General features: G+C 39.7%; 2 protein-coding genes across 42 annotated transcripts in view; both read right to left on the bottom strand.

The window, feature by feature from the left end:
• The window catches only part of scrib (scribble planar cell polarity protein), a 78,384-nt gene extending 76,548 nt beyond the window's left edge, over positions 1-1,836 (bottom strand). For all 21 annotated transcript variants that reach the window (XM_080306547.1, XM_080306537.1, XM_080306553.1 and 18 more), the window contains exon 1: positions 800-1,836. In XM_080306547.1, coding sequence (XP_080162673.1) covers positions 800-958 — 159 coding nt within the window. In that variant the 5' untranslated portion in view covers positions 959-1,836. The remainder of the gene's footprint in view (positions 1-799) is intronic.
• Positions 1,837-6,776: 4,940 nt separating this feature from the next.
• LOC113029199 (poly(U)-binding-splicing factor PUF60) lies at positions 6,777-19,464 on the bottom strand. Of its 21 annotated transcripts, XM_080306558.1 has the most exons (13): positions 19,347-19,439; positions 19,051-19,145; positions 18,775-18,837; positions 16,070-16,165; positions 13,668-13,757; positions 13,075-13,125; positions 11,753-11,914; positions 11,573-11,665; positions 9,897-10,110; positions 9,579-9,811; positions 8,985-9,099; positions 7,595-7,842; positions 6,777-7,507 (listed from the first exon to the last, which is right to left on the bottom strand). In XM_080306558.1, exons 2-13 carry the CDS (start codon positions 19,108-19,110, stop codon positions 7,208-7,210), a joined length of 1,725 nt encoding a protein of 574 aa, XP_080162684.1. In that variant the 5' UTR covers positions 19,111-19,145; positions 19,347-19,439; the 3' UTR covers positions 6,777-7,207. The 21 variants fall into 21 exon arrangements, with proteins under 21 accessions (XP_080162684.1, XP_080162683.1, XP_080162685.1 ...); XM_080306557.1 differs by having other exon boundaries at positions 19,051-19,464; XM_080306559.1 differs by having other exon boundaries at positions 9,621-9,811; positions 19,051-19,464.
• Between the last annotated feature and the right edge of the window lie 171 nt (positions 19,465-19,635).

The following is a 19,635-nucleotide window of genomic DNA, read 5'->3' as shown; positions in this document are numbered from 1 at the left end:
CACTTGAGAGGCAAGAAGCAAATGTTTTGTTCCGCAAGTCTGAAGAAATCATACCGACAGCAGTCCTGCTCCCCTTAAAATAAACTGAGCAGTGCAAAGAGAACTTTTGTCATATTTCAAACTGTGGGAGTGTGGGTGGGGATGGCTTTGCAAGTCATTCCACGCATGCCTTCAAGAGGCTGCATCCAATCCAACTGGCCAATGCTACAGGCAACACTGTGCATGCCAGCTGTTTTGATCCGAGCTAGTCCATCTACCCTCTATACTCTTCTTAACAGACAATAACACCCCAGTATTTACGCCATACTCTACTTTTTCTTCTATTGATAAACTCTGGCTTATCAGCACTCTACTGTTCTTGACAAAAAACACACAAATGATACTGGATTGGGGTTTTTTTGTTTTTTTTTACTTAGGATTTAATTCACTTATATACTTAAAAAATAGAAAAGCCAAGATAAATCCATTGCAAATAAGGTAACACCAACTAATGGCTTTGACTGTAGAAGGACTGATTACTGGCCCCACTATCCACTAACATATGTGCAGCACAACTTTGTAATGAATGTGTTGTTACAACACTGCAACTCATTTCCAAGCAAGGAATGAGGCAGCACTGATAAGGAGGAAGTACCTGAGCAGCTGACATTATGCAAACTGCTTTATTGGTTATGTCACCTTTTTTCTCTACAACAGGTGAGTGATTCTCAACTGTTAGCAAATGTGGATTTGGCGCAGTGACATGTACTGACTCACCCTCTGGGTATTGGTATATGGGTGTTTTAAATTCTCTGCATACCTTTGGTAGCTCTTTGAGTTGATTGGCATCAAGGAGAAGCTCCTCCAAACTGCGGCTGTATCGAAATATTTCATCAGGAACCGTCTGCAAGTTGCAATGCCGCTTGTCCACCGACTCGACGTGGCGGTTGCAGCGCCACAGGGGGATACACTTCAGCATGTCCGGCCGCCGGAGGGGAGGGGGGTCTGGTTGCCGGTGCTACTGCAATCTCCGCATCGGAGGGTGAAGCTGTGGGGGTAAAAGGTCGCTCTAGGAGAGAGGGTATTTTTGCTGGAGGGTCAAACACTTGCTGTGTTCACACGAAGATCCTTAACAAGAGGCCGAAATCCACTTAAGGGACACAAAATAATCCTTTCGATCTGTTAGCGATATTCCCCGTTTCAGTTCAGCCGTGTCCAGTGATTGTCAGGTCCGCGTCAGCGTCATCCAGCCCGGGATCACGATCAACGTAAACAACAACGAAAAAAAAGAAAGAATGAACGAAAAAAAGAAAACGAGAACTCCCACTCGGATCAAGTGTTTCCTCACTTCTTCGTACTGACGAGAGTATCGTTAGCTTGTTTTTCTACTGCCACCACATCCCCCGAATCAGACCCGAGCTCTGCCGCGGCTAGCTGGAAAACATGCACCACGAAACAAGCCCGCTACGCAGAAAGGCTGCTCCAAGTGTCGCACTCATGAGTGGCGACTGCAAAAAACACACACAGCCACTTGACTTGTGGTACAGATAAAACGGCTACAACGAAACAGCTAACGCAGCACAGAGAGCGAGTCAGCAGAGATTAACCCGAGTATGATAGTAGGATGTCCTCAAGCTAGTTAGTTAGCCAGCATCGGCTAGTATAGATGACTGCACGTCTTTGTGCCTAGCTGCCGTTAGCTAATACTGATATAATAAAACCTATGGAAAACGCCGGCCTTTGGGGTATATTAGCGACATCTCAAAATTATCCAAATAAACTTCCCAGTTAGTTTTCTTTTAGTCCGACGTGCGTGAAAATGCCAGTAGCAAGTGCTGGAGCTCCGTGCGCAGCCGCGCTTACCTCCCCTGTTGCACCGAGGCAGGCCGGTTTGCCGTGTGGGGGGCTGGGCTCGGTTGAGCTGGAGCATCGCCGCTTTGCGCCTCTGTAACGGAGGCCACGACTTGCTTTATTACGCCACCTAGCGGTATTTCTCAGCAAGGTTAAGGAGAAAAGCTTTTCAAACACATGCTAGTAAAAGAAAAGAAAATTATATTTTCATCTAATGGTCAAAATGGTCATAATGCTTATAGGCTTTTTACTATTTAACTTAGGCTTTAGTTTTATTTTAAACTGCAATAATGCATATATCTGCAAGAATCCTTGTATGGCTCAGATTTTTACACATAAAGCATAAACAGGAATATACAACGAATATACAATTTTTATACCATAAAACTGATATAGCACATTTTTACAAAGAAGTAAAATATAAGTTAAAACACACACACACAAAGAGAGTTAAATGTAGAGCTTTTAACATAAGTCTGAGTCTGTGTTTAAATGTATGCAGAGATCAGTTCAGATTGTTCCAGTAAACAGGACCACAATAACTAAAAGCATCATCAGCACACTTAGATCTAATTCTGGCAGCAGTTAAAAGATCGGACTTGGTGACCTGAAAGGTCTAGTAGGGTTATGGACACTGAGCAAGTCATCGATGTACTATTGGGCCAAATCACTGAGTGCTTAATGAACTAGTAGAAGGATTTTAAAGGTAATTTTGTGTTGAACTGGGATCAAACAGATAATACTGTCAAATATCAGTCTGTTTGGGTTCTCCGGCTTCCTCCCACACCCCAAAGACATCTGGGTAGTGGGGTTAGGTTAACTACCAACTCTAAACTAGGTGTGAATGTGTGAATATTTGCCTGTCTCTCTCTGTTAGCCCTGTGATAGACTGGTAACCTGTCCAGGGTATACCCTGCCCCGTGACAGCTGGGATAGGCTGCAGTGCTGTCTCCCTGTGACCCTGAACTGGAAAAGTGGAAGAAAATGGATGGGTGCACCTATCGTCTATGACTTGCTCAGTGTCTAAAACCCTACTAAACCTGTCAGGTCTTCAAGAGCAGATCTTTTAACTGGATGGTAACTTTTCCATGTGTGTGTAAGGACTGTGGCTGCTGCATTCCAAACGAGTTGAAGTCATCCTACTGATGATTTGGATAGTCCTCCAAATTAAACAGTTTCTCGGAAGTCAGTTAGAGATATGAATTATCTAAGTTTGGGGTTTTTTTTCTAAGTTAATGCCATTAACTTAGAAACTTCTAAGTTAATGGCCATTAACTTCTTTCTGATAGTACCATGCAAAACATGTAAAGGTTAAAGAGTACTGGACCAAGAGCTGATCCCTGAGGAACCCCTGACTGAATCTCTATTTCTCCAGATCTAACTGAAGGTACTAACTGGACCATAAACACTTCTATCTTTTAGGTGTGATGAAAACCAACCAAATCACAGAGCATTTGAATTAAAATGTCATGATCAGCATTGAAAGTAATATACAGGGTGGGCCATTTATATGGATACATCGTAATAAAATGGGAATGGTTGGTGATATTAAAGTCCTGTTTGTGGCACATTAGTATATGTGAGGGGGCAAACTCCTCAAGATGGGTGGTGACCATGGTGACCATTTAGAAGTCAGCCATCTTGGACATAACTTTTGTTTTTTTCAATAGGAAGAGGGCCATGTGACACATCAGACTTATTGGTAATGTCACAAGAAAAACAATGGTGTGCTTGGTTTCAATGTAACTTTATTCTTTCGTGAGTTATTTACAAGTTTCTCTTTGTTCACAGCCATTGACATGTCGAAGAAGTTAACACGTGAGGAGCGGATCGAAATTGTGTTGATATCTGGTGAACTCAGTAACCGGGTCACTGCAGCAGATTTCAATGCAAGACACCCTACGAGACCACCCATCTCCCATGCTACAAAATCAGGCAGGTGCATAAATTTAGGCACCACAAAAAAAAAAAAAAAAAAAGGAAATGAAATCAATATTTAGTAGGTCCGCCTTTTGCAGAAATTACAGCCTCTAAACGCTTCCTGTATGTTCCAATGAGAGTCTGGATTGTGGTTGAAGGTATTTTGGACCATTCCTCTTTACAAAACATCTCTAGTTCATTCAGGTTGATGGCTTCCGAGCATGGACAGCTCTCTTTAACTCACACCACAGATTTTCAATAACATTCAGGTCTGGGGACTGAGATGGCCGTTCCAGAGCGTTGTACTTGTTCCTCTGCATGAATGCCTTAGTGGATTTTGAGCAGTGTTTCGGGTCGTTGTCTTGTTGAAAGATCCAGCCCCGGCGCAGCTTCAGCTTTGTCACTGATTCCTGGACATTGGTCTCCAGAATCTGCTGATACTGAGTGGAATCCATGTGTCCCTCAACTTTGACAAGATTCCCAGTCCCTGCAGTGGCCACACAGCCCCACAGCATGATGGAACCAGCACCATATTTTACTGTAGGTAGCAGGTGTTTTTCTTGGAATGACATAACGCCCCTTGTTATGCCCAAATAACTCAGTTTTAGTTTGATCAGTCCACAGCACCTTATTCCAGAATGAAGCTGGGTTGTCCAAATGTGCTTTAGCATACCTCAAGCGGCTCTGTTTGTGCTGTGGGCGGAGAAAAAGCTTCCTCTGCATCACTCTCATACACAGCATCTCCTTGTGTAAAGTGCGCCGAATGGTTGAACAATGCACAGTGACTCCATCTGCTGCAAGATGATGTTGTAGATCTTTGCTGCTGGTCTGTGGGTTGACTCTGACTGTTCTCACCAGTCATCGCTTCTGTCTATCTGAGATTTTTCTTGGTCTGCCACTTCGAGCCTTAACTTGAACTGAGTGGTCTTCCATTTTCTTAATATGTTCCTAACTGTGGAAACAGACAGCTTAAATCTCTGAGACTGCTTCCTGTATCCTTCCCCTGAACCATGATGGTGAACAATCTTTGTCTTCAGGTCATTTGAGAGTTGCTTTGAGACCCCCATGTTGCTACTCTTCAGAGAAAATTAAAAGAGGAGGTAAACTTACAATTGACCCCCTTAAATACTCTTTCTCATTATTGGATTGACCTGTGTATGTAGGTCAGGGGTCACTGAGCTTACCAAGCCAATTTGAGTTCCAATAATTAGTTCTAAAGGTTTTGGAATCAATAAAATGACAGCAGTGCCCAAATTTATGAACCTGCCTGATTTTGTTTAAACAATTATTGCACACTTTCTGTAAATCCAATAAACTTAATTTCACTTCTCAAATATCACTGTGTGTGTCTCCTATATGATATATTTAACTGACATTTTTTATTGTAACAACCAACGATTTATACAGGAAAATGACTATTAACAAGGTTGCCCAAACTTTTGCATCCCACTGTGTTTTATGTCATATTGTTACAGCTTTCTATTTTATTTTATTATTAATTCTTTCTAGTTGCACACAGTACAACTAGATCATATTTTGATCCTGTGTTTGTTCTGTACATATCGCAGAACTGACAATACCTGCTTTGGTGACTCTAAAGGAAACAGCTGAAAGAAGAAGAAAAAGACTTGAAATATATCTGCATAGTGATTTAGATTGAGGACTACCTATCAAGATATCATTTGACTATCACGCAGATGTAGATATGTACAGTTTCAATAACCAAAGAAGTAATCTTTAAAGACCCCCTTTTTTTCACTTCATGCTCAAAACCTTTTGTCCAAACCACTTATCGCTGTCATAATGAAAGACTTCTGCACACCTTTATACACAAGATTTCTAAAGCTAATAATCTTGCTTCCGTTTTCCATCATGTGCTCTTGAAACTATGTGTTAGAAAAGGAAGCCTAACCTTAAACTGATGCCTGGCAGTGACTTCCACGCCCTCATTCATGAAACGTTTACTGGACATGGGGCTGCCTGAGGGCAATTCTGAGCAATAAAATGTTAATATTGCGCAATTTTACAACCAATGAGTCTTATTTCTATCCCCAAACAATTTAACCATGGCATCATGTGAAATCACACACTCTTTCCTGAAAACACCAAAAAGATTTTACTACTCTCTGATCCTGTGTGTTTCAGGTCTGAAAACCAACCACTATTGTAGGCCCACGATGCCACCAGGGGCCACAACCAGCCTGCCAAAGTTCAGTTCAGCCCACTGGATGGTTTTTCAATGGGAGAAAATTGCACAAAGTCACTAACTACTCCAGTTTAAAATTCAATAAATAAATATAAAATGTTATTCCTTTTGCACAGATGCCAGTCTCACTACACGAGTGAAAAAGTCTAGTAGAGTTAAAAGTATTTCTAGACCTAGAAAAGGTTTTTGAATCTTAAAATTTTAAATAGTTTTTGCTTACTTGCAAAATCTCTGCACATATTTATATGGCTTTTTACTGATGTAGGCCTGACTATGAATACTTCTTTATACTAAAGAGAGCAGAAAATATCTTGTGCAGTGGTTTTATCGAGATCAGTTTAGGCAGCATGTGGCTCAAAACATAATATGAATGGGGAAAAAAGTCAATCCAGCTAAAGCTTAGCTAGCTTGACAGAACCCCCAAATAAAAAACAAAAAAAAAACAAAAACCCTACACATTACTTTTAGTGTATTGTAAATAAAATTAATGTAAATGTGGCATTTGAATCAAATTTTAGACCCAAATCTGAACATAACCTACTCTGAACCAGGTTATATGGTCAGCATGGGTTACCATAGTGATCGAGCCCTTGAAAACAAAGGCACCTTCCAGCTTTGAACTTGACTTAGCTGACATAATGTATCTTGCTAATAATTAATATATAATTACATAATTACATAAGTAATCTTGCTTCGTTTAGACCAGCAGTTGTAGCTGCCTTTTTGTACTTAATGGCTTAATGAGCAACTGAATAAGAAATTATTCATACATCTAAATAAATTGAAGAGTTACGCTGCTACAAGATTATAAACGCCACACTTTTTGTGGACAAACAATAACCTTTATTGTACAAAGAAAAAGTGTTTTACATGTTCGGCAATTTCAGGAAAGAAAATAAAAGGGACTAAAAGCAAGAAAACAAAAACTAATTTTTTCTTTTAAACTTTTACCAGATTGGATTACAAAAATTCAAAACTTGCACCAAAAGGGAGTCTTCACAGATCACAAAGCAAAAATAAAGAAAAAAAAAAAGAAAAACAAAATCTGACACAGAAATATCTTAATGAATCTCCCAAATGGAGCTTTTAACATTAATATCAAGAGCAATTTTAAAAAACAAAAAAACAAAAACAAAGAGGAGACCATAATAGGTTTCAGAGGCCCGCATCTTTAGCTGCAGTGACTGTGGCTGAGATGGGTTTGGGGCGACAGTTATGGGAGATGGGTGCTGGTGAGCCATTTCCGACACTTTATGCAGAGAGGTCACTGCTGTTGAAACGGTCTTGGTCATACACTTCGGCGACAACTTTGCGACCCCCGAACCAGCGGTCGTTGAGTGCCTGGATAGCTTTGTTCATCTCAGAGGCCATGGAAAACTCTACAAAGATTTTGACAATGATATCTGCATCCTCCTCTTCTCCTTGCTTTTCCTGGTATATGATGACTCTGTTCACGGAGCCGAACTTCCCGCACTCTTCCGTCACCTCGCCCTCCAGGTCATCATCAATGTCCTCTGGTCCGACCATATTTCGAAGCACCATCACTGTGGACTGCAGAGTAGAAGGACAGGAATAAAGTAAACACAAGTGATGATAAGGAAGTAAATAAGTGTTCCTAGATTAAAAAAATTAAATCACCTCTGATTTTCGAAGCAGTTTCTGCATCACCATGTGTCTCGCACTGCTGCCTGAGATGCTCATGTGCTCCTGATCACTCAGCATCTCCTGCCCTGTACCATCCTGAAGCGTCTCTTCTTTCTCCTCTTTCTTCTCTTGTTGGTTGGAGCCACCAGCCTGATTAGACAGCACTGGCGGTGACGCGAGCACGGGGTTCACAAGACCGACCTGGGGAACCATTGGTATGGTAGGACGCACTGGAGTCACACCTTTCCAGGGAAGGCAGACACAGTCAGTGACAATGGGCAGGTCCACAGTACAACTATTAGTCCTGGATAAGACAATCCCATCATCTATAACATCAACTCAACGTCAAAAATATCAACCAGAAAAACTCACAAACAAAAAATTACACACAGTACCAAGTCACCAGGGTAGATGTCAGACTAATTGAATTTGACTAATGAAAATGTGGTTCATTTATTGAAATTTCTACCACAAAATTAGTGCTGTCGGCGTTAATCTCGTTAAAATGAAGTTAATGCCATAAATTTCAGTAAGCGAGTTAGGGCAGATCACCCCGTGCGTGGGGCTGGACGGCGTCAATGAGCTAACCGCGCTAACACGTTGACGCTAACCCGCTAACGGAGATTTGCTGCGTTAATGCGGTTATGGTGTTAACATCATTTTAATGAGATTAATGCTGACATCACTACACAAAATCCATCATTTGAAAATTTAACGCGCCGTTCTCCTTTAGTCCACTTGATTGAAGGAGCTTCAACCCCTTATTTTTGTGACTGCTGTAACAGAGTCATTTATACAGGAATACTTCCTGTTTAAATTAGGGTCTTATTTGTATTATGAAATGTATTAGATCATCTGTTAAAGAAAACAAAAACCCTATGAATTATTATAGCCGTTTCACCCTTTCATCCATCTGTTTTAAAATATTTTATGCGGAAAAGTTCAGAGCTCAAAATACTTAAAATGCCCAATTAGGAGGTCACAAACAACCTCACACAATTTTCCATTATCCATATTACACCAATGAGCCAATTCCTGTAAAGTATAAAAAGTTATAGGAGAAACAGATTAATAAATTCATGGCAGGAAATACTGTCATGACTAAAAATATTACAACGGCACAAATAAACAAGGCTGATGCCACTGGGTCACTTGAAGTTCAAGTGTAGGTGAGACATGAAGTCACTAAGATAACTCTCACAGGAAAGCAAGTTTACAGCCACTTCTGATTTTCTCATTTTCCAGATGCCATGCAGTTAAAAGTGTTCAAACTAACAGTGTGTTCACTGTCTTTAAAGCTGTATGTTTTTAACAGCACAACTAAGTTAAATTAAAACCATTTCTTTAGCACAAAAAGAGGACTTGCTCATGTCTTGGTGCATACCTGTGATGACCCCTGGTGCCTGGGCAGCCATAACAGCCTGAGGTATTCCCATTTGCTGACTGAGAAGTTGAGGTGCAGTTAACGCTCCTAAGACTGACGCGCCAGCTACAGCCTCCTTAAAAGAGGGGGGGCCGAAGACATTAGGCAAAGGAAACACACAGAACACAACACAAGGCAGCACAGTCAACAATCACACAACATGGCAAACAATCAACTCAACATTGCCTCTCTTCAATGAGAATCGAGGTTAAAAAGTAATTAAGTATTCTTAGCAAGTCAAAAATATCTAAGCAGTGATGCTAAACTTTTAAAATTATGACATTATACAAGGAAGAGCTTTGCTAATCAGTAAAGGTGAGGAACTTTTACCACTCAGGTTAACATATATACAGCATATAAAAACAAATGAGTCTTTCACCGTGTTTATAGGTTCTGTTTGAGTTTTGAAGACGTCAAACTGCATTAAAATAAGGTTACATTTTTAATTTTTAATAATACCAATAATAAACTGACAACAAAGTGGCCTTCTCTAAGTACAAATGCTAATGTTATCTGTACTGGTGTCATAGCTAGCTAGTTCTGTGTCATATTTACCTGGAAGGCCATTAAATCCCTTTGGAAGGGATTCATACTTGCCTGGGCTGTTATTTTAGCAGTGGCTGCCGCTGCAGCCACAGCTGCAGCAGGTGGCAAACCACCTGGGGTCGTGGGGGTCAGTAAGGGCATGGGAGGCGTTACTGCTTTGCCCACCCGCAGGTACTGACCACCCAGGTCAAACAGGTTCATAGAAGACACGGCGTCCAGGGCTGACTGAGGCTTTTCATACTCTGTAAAGGAAATAAAAACCGCAGTTAGTAGCAGATTTATAGCAACACGAAGGTACGAGAGAATGCGACACCCCCCCAAGCTCACCAATGAAGCCAAAGCCTCTGTGTCGCCCTGTGGTGGGGTCTCTGGCTAACGTGCATGACTTGATCCTTCCAAAGGCCTCAAACACACTCTTGATGTCGTCATCTGACAGATCAGGGTGGACGGACGCCACGTAGATCCTGTTATAAGCACGCGCCTCTTCTGCCAGCTGGTCGATGATGGGTTGCGCCTGACCGATGTTACTTGGCCGCCCAACCTATAGCACAGATCAAACCACCAGGGCTACTGAGTAAAGCCTTTACTGCATTACCTGAGAACGCACCTACCACAAAGCTCTATGTCCCTGCAAGGCTTACTTTCACCAGCCACCAAGCTCAGTCAAAGCCACTCGTCTCCTCTAATAAGTGTTTTTTTAAATTACAAAACACTATAGCATTTTCCCAACAGGAGAAAATTTCAAGGATAAAATACTGATTACATTAATCATTAGACAAAAGAATAACCAAATCAAACTTAACTCTCTCTCTCTCCCTTTCTTTCTTTCTTTAAAAGCCAGATATTACAAAAAGACATCTACTAGCTGAGGATCAATAATTAAAAAGAACCTGACTATAAGGGTGTCAAATATCAACTCATTTACAATGCAAATCCGGTCCTGTAAATAGCTGTAATACTATTATAGAGAAACTACACTTTGTATTAAAAACACAACATTTCTGCAGTCTGAACTAGTGGCTAAAGGAACGCATTGAATATTTGGTGCTAGCGCTGCACAGACTCTCCTTTGCAAAAGAACTGAGCTCCCCGAGTAAGACGAGCGTCTGAGGGAGACTAGGATCTGTACTACAGATGGGGCGGCCAAGTAACACCAACCAGACGCAACCCATCATCAGCAGTCCATGGGCACAGAGCGATGTTATTTGCTGCTAGGCATCCCACTGGTCACTTGGTCACTAACACAAGCCTTGATGGCATCATGGAAGGCCAACACACACTTGCGCACTGACACACACAAAAAAACAAACAAACAAAAAAACTACACACGCATCTTCATTCATACAACACGCACCTGAAAATTAACAAAAACACAAGCACAATCACAAATTAGTGTTTTCACTTAAATAAAGTGACTGAGATTATACATTTAAGCAATTTTGCATATCAGGACTTCATATTCCTAATGGCAGGAAGTAATCTAAATACCAGTAGGGTTCCCACCAGTGTATTACCCGACCGGCGGGCCATCAGTCCTAAAAACAGCTTGGGAAAAAACTATGAAGTTATGAAAGAATAAAAAAATAAAATAAACACATGGAAATGTTGAGTCTCGATACACTTTTACCTGTTCACTTATAACTAGGGTTGCAACAATACAATCAGACATTGGTCTGTTCCAGACCTGTTCTTCATAAAGGAAGCTAACAGTAAAGCCAAACACCCTTCTTTCCCTGCAAGTTTTTTTTGCTTAACTGCAACATATATATGCATTAAAATAAAATAAAAGTCTGGATATGGATAACCATGTGTATCGATAAGAGGAGCAGTATTTCTTGTCTTGCTTTCTGAATGTTTTAAAATATTCATAATGATACTGCTGTATAGCTACTGGATCTTAACAGCTTTTATGACAGAAATCCTGCCCAGGTGTATCCAACTATTCAAACTCTGTCCACATGATCTTAAGCACTTAAAAGATGTTTTTCTCCACACCAACATACCTTAATGTTTCGTCCTCCCAGCATGACTGAGTTCATCTGCTCCAGGGCCAGCTGAGCAGCCTCTGGTACATCATACTCCACAAAGGCAAATCCCTGCATTGTCAGACAAAGGTCAAGAATAACCTGCACACACTTTCTTTGCAATCTACGCCACGTCTCAAGTCAAAGTTCAGCACTGACCTTGTGTTTCATTGTAACCGAATCCCAAGACATGTCAATGCTCTTGATTGGACCAAACGGGGCAAAAGCCTGTCTGATGGTGTCCTCACCAAGCTCATAGTATATGGAGCCCACATACACCCGACACATGATCGCTAGAGCGCGCTGCCTCTGAGCTGCCACCTACCAACCAAGGGAAACAAGACATAATAAGCATTAGAGAGTAAAAGAAAGGAGGAGAAACAAACACACATACACACACACAGAAAGAATATATGTGTATTTTCTACTGTGCTTGCTTTCCCCAAAATTGTTAGAGGCCAATTCCAAGTAAAGGGGGGTCTGGACAGGTAAATAGGGTAATAATGGGATACTGCAATGGACAGAACTTTGTGGGAAAAATATTAACATTTATAAAAAGAAAACAAAAACAAAAAAACACTGATGTCATCAGAGGCGATTACAGTATGTCCTCTATTCTGTTACTACTGAACAGACATATGGAGGAAAACACATTGATGTGATTGACATGCACAGCCCTCACAAAAATTTTGGCTTCAGTAACTGACCTGTAGTCCGGGGATGCAAGTAAGGTAACAAAAGTAATCGTGGAGTTCAAACGAAATCCATACAAAGTCTTGATGAAAGCATTTGAAACTTTCTTCTCAAGTCTAAGGTGAGGGGCGCTTTAATCCCTGAAAGCTGCTCTGTTTTACTGACGCCTTTACTGCTTCTCTTAACTTTCACTGTGTCACCAACAAAAATAAGTTCGTAAAGTATAACATCGAGGGAAGATGACTTGTTCATTTAACAGAAAAAAAGAGCTTGACTTTGAGATGGCCAAAAAATAGCCCTGTCCCACAATTTCTCTCATTTTGGTCCATTAAAGGGATTGCTATCCCTCTTTTGTCCCATGCCAAGAGCTTTGCTTTTTTTGTTTTGTAAAATGAGCAAATGCATATTTTTCAAAAAGACGTGACTTTTCTCACATTTACAAACCTCCAATAAAGTCCTATAAAAGCCATTTAAAGTGTTTTAAACAGCCTTTTTTCTATCTTCTTCTTTTAAAAAAATAATAAAAAATACACAAACAAAATATCCCACTGCAACGCAAGAAAGCAAAGGAAGCGCTTCGACAATTAACAACAGTCAGTCATCTCAGAAGAGATTGCAGTAAAGTCGCAGGTACGTTAGGTGTTGAAAGCCATGTTTTCTTATAAAATATGCATTCTTTGGTTAGGAAAAAAGGCAGGGACTGTTGCTATTGCAACAGTAAAAGAAGGGTAACAGTCCTTTCCATTGGGAATGCGCACAGAAAAAAAAAAATTTAATAATCTATTGACCGATTGTAAAGGTGAGAGAGGATCTCCAAAGCCCATTGTCACTGCTGCCATCTGAAAGACAGTAAAGATGAAAAAAGTGCTGAAAAGTAGGTTAGATATCCCTTAGCTTTGCTTTTCTTTCTTTCTTTTTTTTTTTAAAAGGTCATTGCTTTGCTAAATAGACAAAAGCAGTAAGGCTTACACTATAATCAGACCCTCCCTCTAAACAATATACAGAGAGGATTTACCTCCTTTAGCTAAATTATAGCTCACCACACAGCAATAAACAAATACAAGCAAGTTCCCTTTAAAAGTGCAAAGCATTTAACATGATAACCAAAGCCTTCATGATGATCGTCTCCATCTGAAAGAGAACAAAAGGCAAAAGCAAAGGGCAAAAGGTCTACACATGCGTTCTTTTTCACAGCACGTGGTAGAAGAAAGGCAAGACTTCCCAAAGAGCTAAGCCCAAACCGACTTGTGACAGTAGAGATGGCTGAATTACCAGTGCGAGAAAAGACTATGATATTCTGTCTACAGTCAAGACTCACAGGTGACACATGCACAACAAAGATTTTGTTTGGCACATTACCAGATAGTTTCACACATCTCACCTGGAGGTTGGTGAGCTGTTGCTGCTGATGGGCGATGGTCTGCTTCACCAACACACTCTTAATACTTTGCTCCATGGCATACTTCTTAGCCTGGGAGAGGAGAAGCGAAATTACATGTAAATTCCACAGATGAATAAAAGATCAGTTCATCTATGTGACACGGCATGCAAAAACTAGGCTAAAATCCAAACTTTCATTTAATCCTACATTTTTAAAAAGTATAATAAGAGGAAAAAACAAAAAACCCCAAAACAAAACAGGATTTCCCATATAATAATAAACTAATTATTTGCAGTTTAGAAACAGTTGAATAACTGCAGGTTTTGGGAGATATTTGCAGATGGTGCAGTTAAGATAAATACTTGAAATGCTGGAAAGTCTGGTTGTTCTTGATGTTTCATTGTTCATTGGCATATTTGACTTCTAGAAACTTCTTTTTGCAAATTTTAGTCAGATTTGGGGATAAATCATTTTAAATACGGGGATGTAATAGTTTCATCCACCCACATAAAAGCTACTTTTTCTACTTTCAGTCTTGGATATTAATATGCATACAGTTAAAAAGCACATTAAACACTTTGGTATCGGCCATCTGTAGCTCTTTCAGACACACCTTTACATTACAGCCACTATTTCCTATAAGTAACTACAGGAACCCTTAGTAAAAGAGAGCCAATAACAGGTGTATCACTTAAAGTCTGACTGCATACTGCTTGATCTTGAAACCGCAGCAAAATCAATGGCTCCTATCTGATGTGCCTTAAGATTTCAGGTAGATTGGCACATGTTTAACCATGAAGAACAACAGCTGTAACTTCATTAATATCTTATTTAAAATTAGCCAAAAGAAGAAGACTGACATTCCTTTAAGAACCAACAGGATCTGACTTGAGTCATTAAACTAAAACCTAATTCATTACAGGTCTTTTGGTGTATTGTGGTTTGTCCCATAAAGTTTGTAGCACTGTCTGAATTCAGTCATGTTAACAGACAGATGAAGCCCACATGGTAACGCATTCAACATCTGAAAGGGGCTTCTAATCTCCTACTAAAAGTTATGAAAGTTGGGTTTTATGTGACATAAAAGAAATAAAAGTATTGCAAGTAGACATATCCCTGTGCTTAATGTGGTATAGTTGAGGTAACTTTAAAAACAAAAATCTAAAATTTTCATAACCAGTGTTAATAAATTTCAAATTAATAGCACATTACCTGTTGCTAACTGCAAGTTACTGGTTTGGTTTAATAACTGGTTTATGGCAAGTTTCACATGAAAAGAAACATTACAGAAGTAAAGAGGCTGTTAAACATTAGAAGATTAAGGCCAAGAATGACGTGTTCTTCCTCAATAAAAATGATAACACAACAGCAGTAAAGAATTAAGTTAAAAATTAATTATAGTATTTTCTGCTACTCCCGTCCACTAACTTTTATTTGACAAAGTGATAAAGATGATGAATTAAGAACAAGATGAAAATAAAACTCTGATGCAAGCTGACAGCAGCGACCTCATCTCTATGTCGCAGCGACGGCACCATGCAGCAATGAGTCTAGGGGGTGTAATGAACTATTTAAAAGCTGAAGTGATTGATTACTTTGCAGATGAGGTTTTGTTTCCTTTTGTGCCTGTAAAAATATATTTAAAGGGCCAGTAAATCTAGTTCAGGGGGCGAGTAGTGGAAAAGGAAAAACAACATTGGACTAGGCCTTTTCCATAGTATATGATCTGGGATAACACGGGTTTAAAATTTTCCACAATATTTAAAAAAAGAAAAAAAAGAAAAAAAGAGTGTCATATCGCAATATGATTGCTGTACAAATGTCATTCATTTATGCGCCTCGCAATGTAACAATCTGACAAATCAAACATGCAGCACTATCTGCTGTTTGACCCCTTGTGAATATGGAAATTGAAAAATGGAAATTACTGATGCAGTTCCATTGCGGAAAAGGATAGCTTTAAACAGCTGGTTAAAAAGCTCGACCAAAGATACACCCCAGACAGAAAATATTTTTCACTTTTATTATGTGCCAATATTGTGCAGCTCCTGATGAGTTACAAGATTAAGTTCCTTTAGTTATTGTTAAAATATGGAGTTCAGCAGTTATTTTATTTTCTACTTTTGTGCTTACATTTGACTTATGCTGTGTCATTACTGTTGCACTATAATGCTGCCACTGGCACCTTGTTTCAATAGATTCACGCTTCAAATGAGGAAGTGTGTCATCAGTGACTGCAGCTTCATTGGAAAAGAAGAATGAAAAATACACAGCTTTTGTTTCTTTCATCATAAGAACCAGTACTGCAAAAAATTGTGATTTAATTTTGAGGCTCTAGCGCCCACCCCTACATCGGACATTTGTTTATAACATGATCACTAGCAGATAGTTTAACGTCTTACCCTCTGAAGTGCCTCCTGCTGCTCTGGGGTGAGAGGCGGCAGGCCAAGCTTGGAGCCCGTGCCCTGTCCATTCTCCATCGTCAGAGCTTCACCACCCTGCAGTCGAGAGAACAGAGCACTTTAAACAAAACACTGAGAAACAAGAGCGTAAACCCCTGCACGTGCACACTGTTCATTCGCACTTAATTTCAATGAGAAATTACATCATCTCAAAATGAACAGGATATCGCTAAATGGGTCAACATTTAAAGGACATACACCCGGATTTTTTTTTAAAGCAGGCGGGACTGGATGGGCTCCTTACCTACGCAACCCGCTAATCGCTGGGTCCACCAGACTGAGGCGGAAAAGCCCCCAAGGGGATGAGCACTGATGGGGAAGCTTTAACAAGTCAACAATTTCTAGGGGAAATAAAAAACGTCTTCAGACTAACAATAACAAAAGCAGGGCGCTAGCATCATTTTACAATGAACTCCATCTATAAGCAGCCGTCTTTGATCAGATCTTTAGTGAGCCAGGGTAATGCGCATGAACGCTAGCCTCGCGTTGTGTATACGTTAGCTGAGTGAAGTAGTAGTAAGTGGGCTAAAGTTCAACCTTTCCCTAAGAACTTTTTTAACTGAGGAATATATAAATCTTAACTGCAACCTCTTTGTTGCACTTGGATGACCTTACAACGGCACAATCAGTACAAGAAGCTCCGCATTGATTAGCAAGGCCTGGTCTCTATTCAGATAGCGTTATCTTTGCTGCTAGCTGATATTAGCTAATGCTAGGCATTCATTGCTATGGCGCGTGAATTAATCTGCACGTTCTCCACAAGGATACGCCGTCAAATTTAAAGAACACACGGTGCACCTAAATACTAAGATACATCGCATTTTACTTACGTAGCGACCGCTACAGCTGAAATCTGTTAATGTGCCTCTTTATCAAGGAAATTATTTACCGCAGTGTCCGTAACTGCCATGAAGCACACCTTCTCGGAGAGGCCCGCACACGTCAACGCTCGCGAGAATTGCATATTTTCAATGAAAGATATCGCGAGAACACTATTTCTCGCGATGTTGGAGGGCGGGAGTTAATGCGCACTTTTATCCATGCAACCTTCAGGCTATATTTATTATTCTGTGACATTATTCATAATTTAATGTATCATATCATTCCAATTGTGTTGTTTTTAATCAATTACTCTAGCTAGATAGCACTAGAATGACCAGATCCCAGAAAACCTAAAGAATGAACACTATTTTGCCAGTCCTGTATATCCAGGTTAGAGGACTGACATTCAATGTGTAAGGGTCAAATCACTATCTCCTTAAATTAAACACAATAAACATAATTTGTAATTTTATTTTATTTTTAAAAAAAATATTCTCCTGCATTTATATTACACTAACTGTTACATCAGTTGCTTCTCTGTCCGATGATCTATCCGGTAAACCTTTAGCAGGAGCACCCAGAGAGCTGGCCAGCCAGGCAAGATAAACTTAACTCGTCACAGCGAGACTTCTTCCCTGTCTCTGTGAGTCCCTGCATCCTTAAATGTCTCCAGTTGTCCTGAGTTCCCTCTGACTGTCTCCTTGGTGCATTTAAACCCCTGTTCCTCCCTGTCCTCGTCATCTGTTGTCTTCATCTCCGTTATCAGTCATCATCATTTTACCATCTCTGTGCAAGTCTGCAGATTTCTTTATTAAATCATAAGATTCTTAAATTAAAGTCTCTCTCTGTCTGGGTCCTCGTCACAAAACATGACATCATTGTTTTGTACATTCCCCACATTTGTGAAAGAAAAGCAAAACACTTTTTTTAAAGTCTGTAACAAAACCATCAAATCTGCTAAAGGTTATTTAAATGCTGCAAAAGAAGAATGGATTGGAATTTTAAAAAAAAACACATCGTAACCTTAATTACTGGAAAATGATGAATGATGATCATAGTGAGTAAGAAGTAAACCGAGTGCATATTTTGGACAGAGATTCACTTTTAATATGTATGTATAATACAATAGATACATAAAAATTCACTCCAAAAATAGAGTCCTTGAAATGAACAAAATATTGATAAAAAATAATTATAAAAATGGAGGCAACTTTGCCTATGGTACAATGTATACAATGTATGAAAAGATCTTTACTGCAGATACTACTATGGCTCTGCAGATTTTTTTTTTCTTTTATTTTAACCTATGTCGCCTCACCTTGAGATTGGCAAATCAATTTTGGTGGTCAACTCTCTCAAGCAGTTTACAGTTTCTGTTTTGCCTGTCACTATTCCCTCTCTGTTTCTGTTGGGGGAAAACTCTGTAAAAAACCCAGGAGAAATAAAGACACAATGAGACAAAGTTACTTTCTTTATCAAACGTGTACACGGGTGAGCTGCTAAGAACAACTCACACCATGCACAGTGGCTTGGTAATTTTTATAGGCACAGAGCACAGAGACAGTGAGAACAGGATAACAAATAATAAACAGATAAAATAAAACAACTCCATATATGGTGCTAGTCTCGTCAGCAGAGAGCTAGGGAAGATAAAACAATCTAAAACAATATGTCCCAGAAACAAGATGTGTTTGCTGGGAAAGTCTAAAAAGATAATTCTAAACTAATCTAACCATAGGGAGAGGGCAGACAAAAGGCATCTTTGTACATTTAAAAGAAGGTAAAGAAACATAGAATCATTTTTCCTGTAACAGTTTCCTTACCTGGTTCTTCCTGACCTTGTTCTTTCTCCTCACGTTCCCCTCTTTCCTCTCTCCCTCTTTGGTCTGACAATCATACACAAATAGATTGTATTCAGTTGGATGAAAAAATTACATTGATATGAAAAAAAACTATTAAGATCACTCTCCTCTCTCAGTGTACTTTCAAACAAAAGGCAAATAACCAAACCACATGTACATCTAATAAAAGATATAAATATTGAAACACTGATCCAACATTATACTTTATTGACGGATCATTTGATCTTACACTTTTACCTGAATGTTGCTCCGGGGTTTAATATCGGCACATATGACAAAATAACCAGCTTCTCTCATTCCATTTCAAACAGGACAGTGGCAACAACAGCAGCCTACGGACAATTTTAAGTTTTAGATTTTAAATAAGCTATATAAATTTCAATGGGAGCAACAGGACGGTCAAATGTCGCTGATTTTACTACACGAGGACGAATTGTATTGTAGCAAACATCGTCGGAGAACACGTTTTCAACACTGCAGGTTACCTGGGTGTAATGTTTTTCAGCTAAAAAGAAACATGGTCTGACTCCTACCTAACTATATAAAGAGTAACTGAAGGTTATATGCAGCTAATATGTCCTGTTTTAAGCCAGGCACTTCCACCTCCGCTCCGCTGTGTCTCAGCCACCATGGCAGAAAGGGCGCTAAAGCAGTGTTGCCAACTCCTCAGTAAGGAAAATCGCCATTGGTTGTACTAAAAGTCGATAAATTACGTCATCGCCTAATTGGCATAATTGGACATGCAAATGTAATTGTAACCTACGTTGTTGGAGAGAGAAATAACAGCGTGGAAGAGACATAAAGTGAGTAAAAAATGTCCTA

The sequence above is a fragment of the Astatotilapia calliptera genome, chromosome 9 (assembly GCF_964374335.1).
Source record: "Astatotilapia calliptera chromosome 9, fAstCal68.1, whole genome shotgun sequence".
NCBI classification, from domain to species: Eukaryota; Metazoa; Chordata; class Actinopteri; order Cichliformes; family Cichlidae; genus Astatotilapia; species Astatotilapia calliptera.
This window is presented reverse-complemented; position numbering and strand designations above follow the sequence as displayed.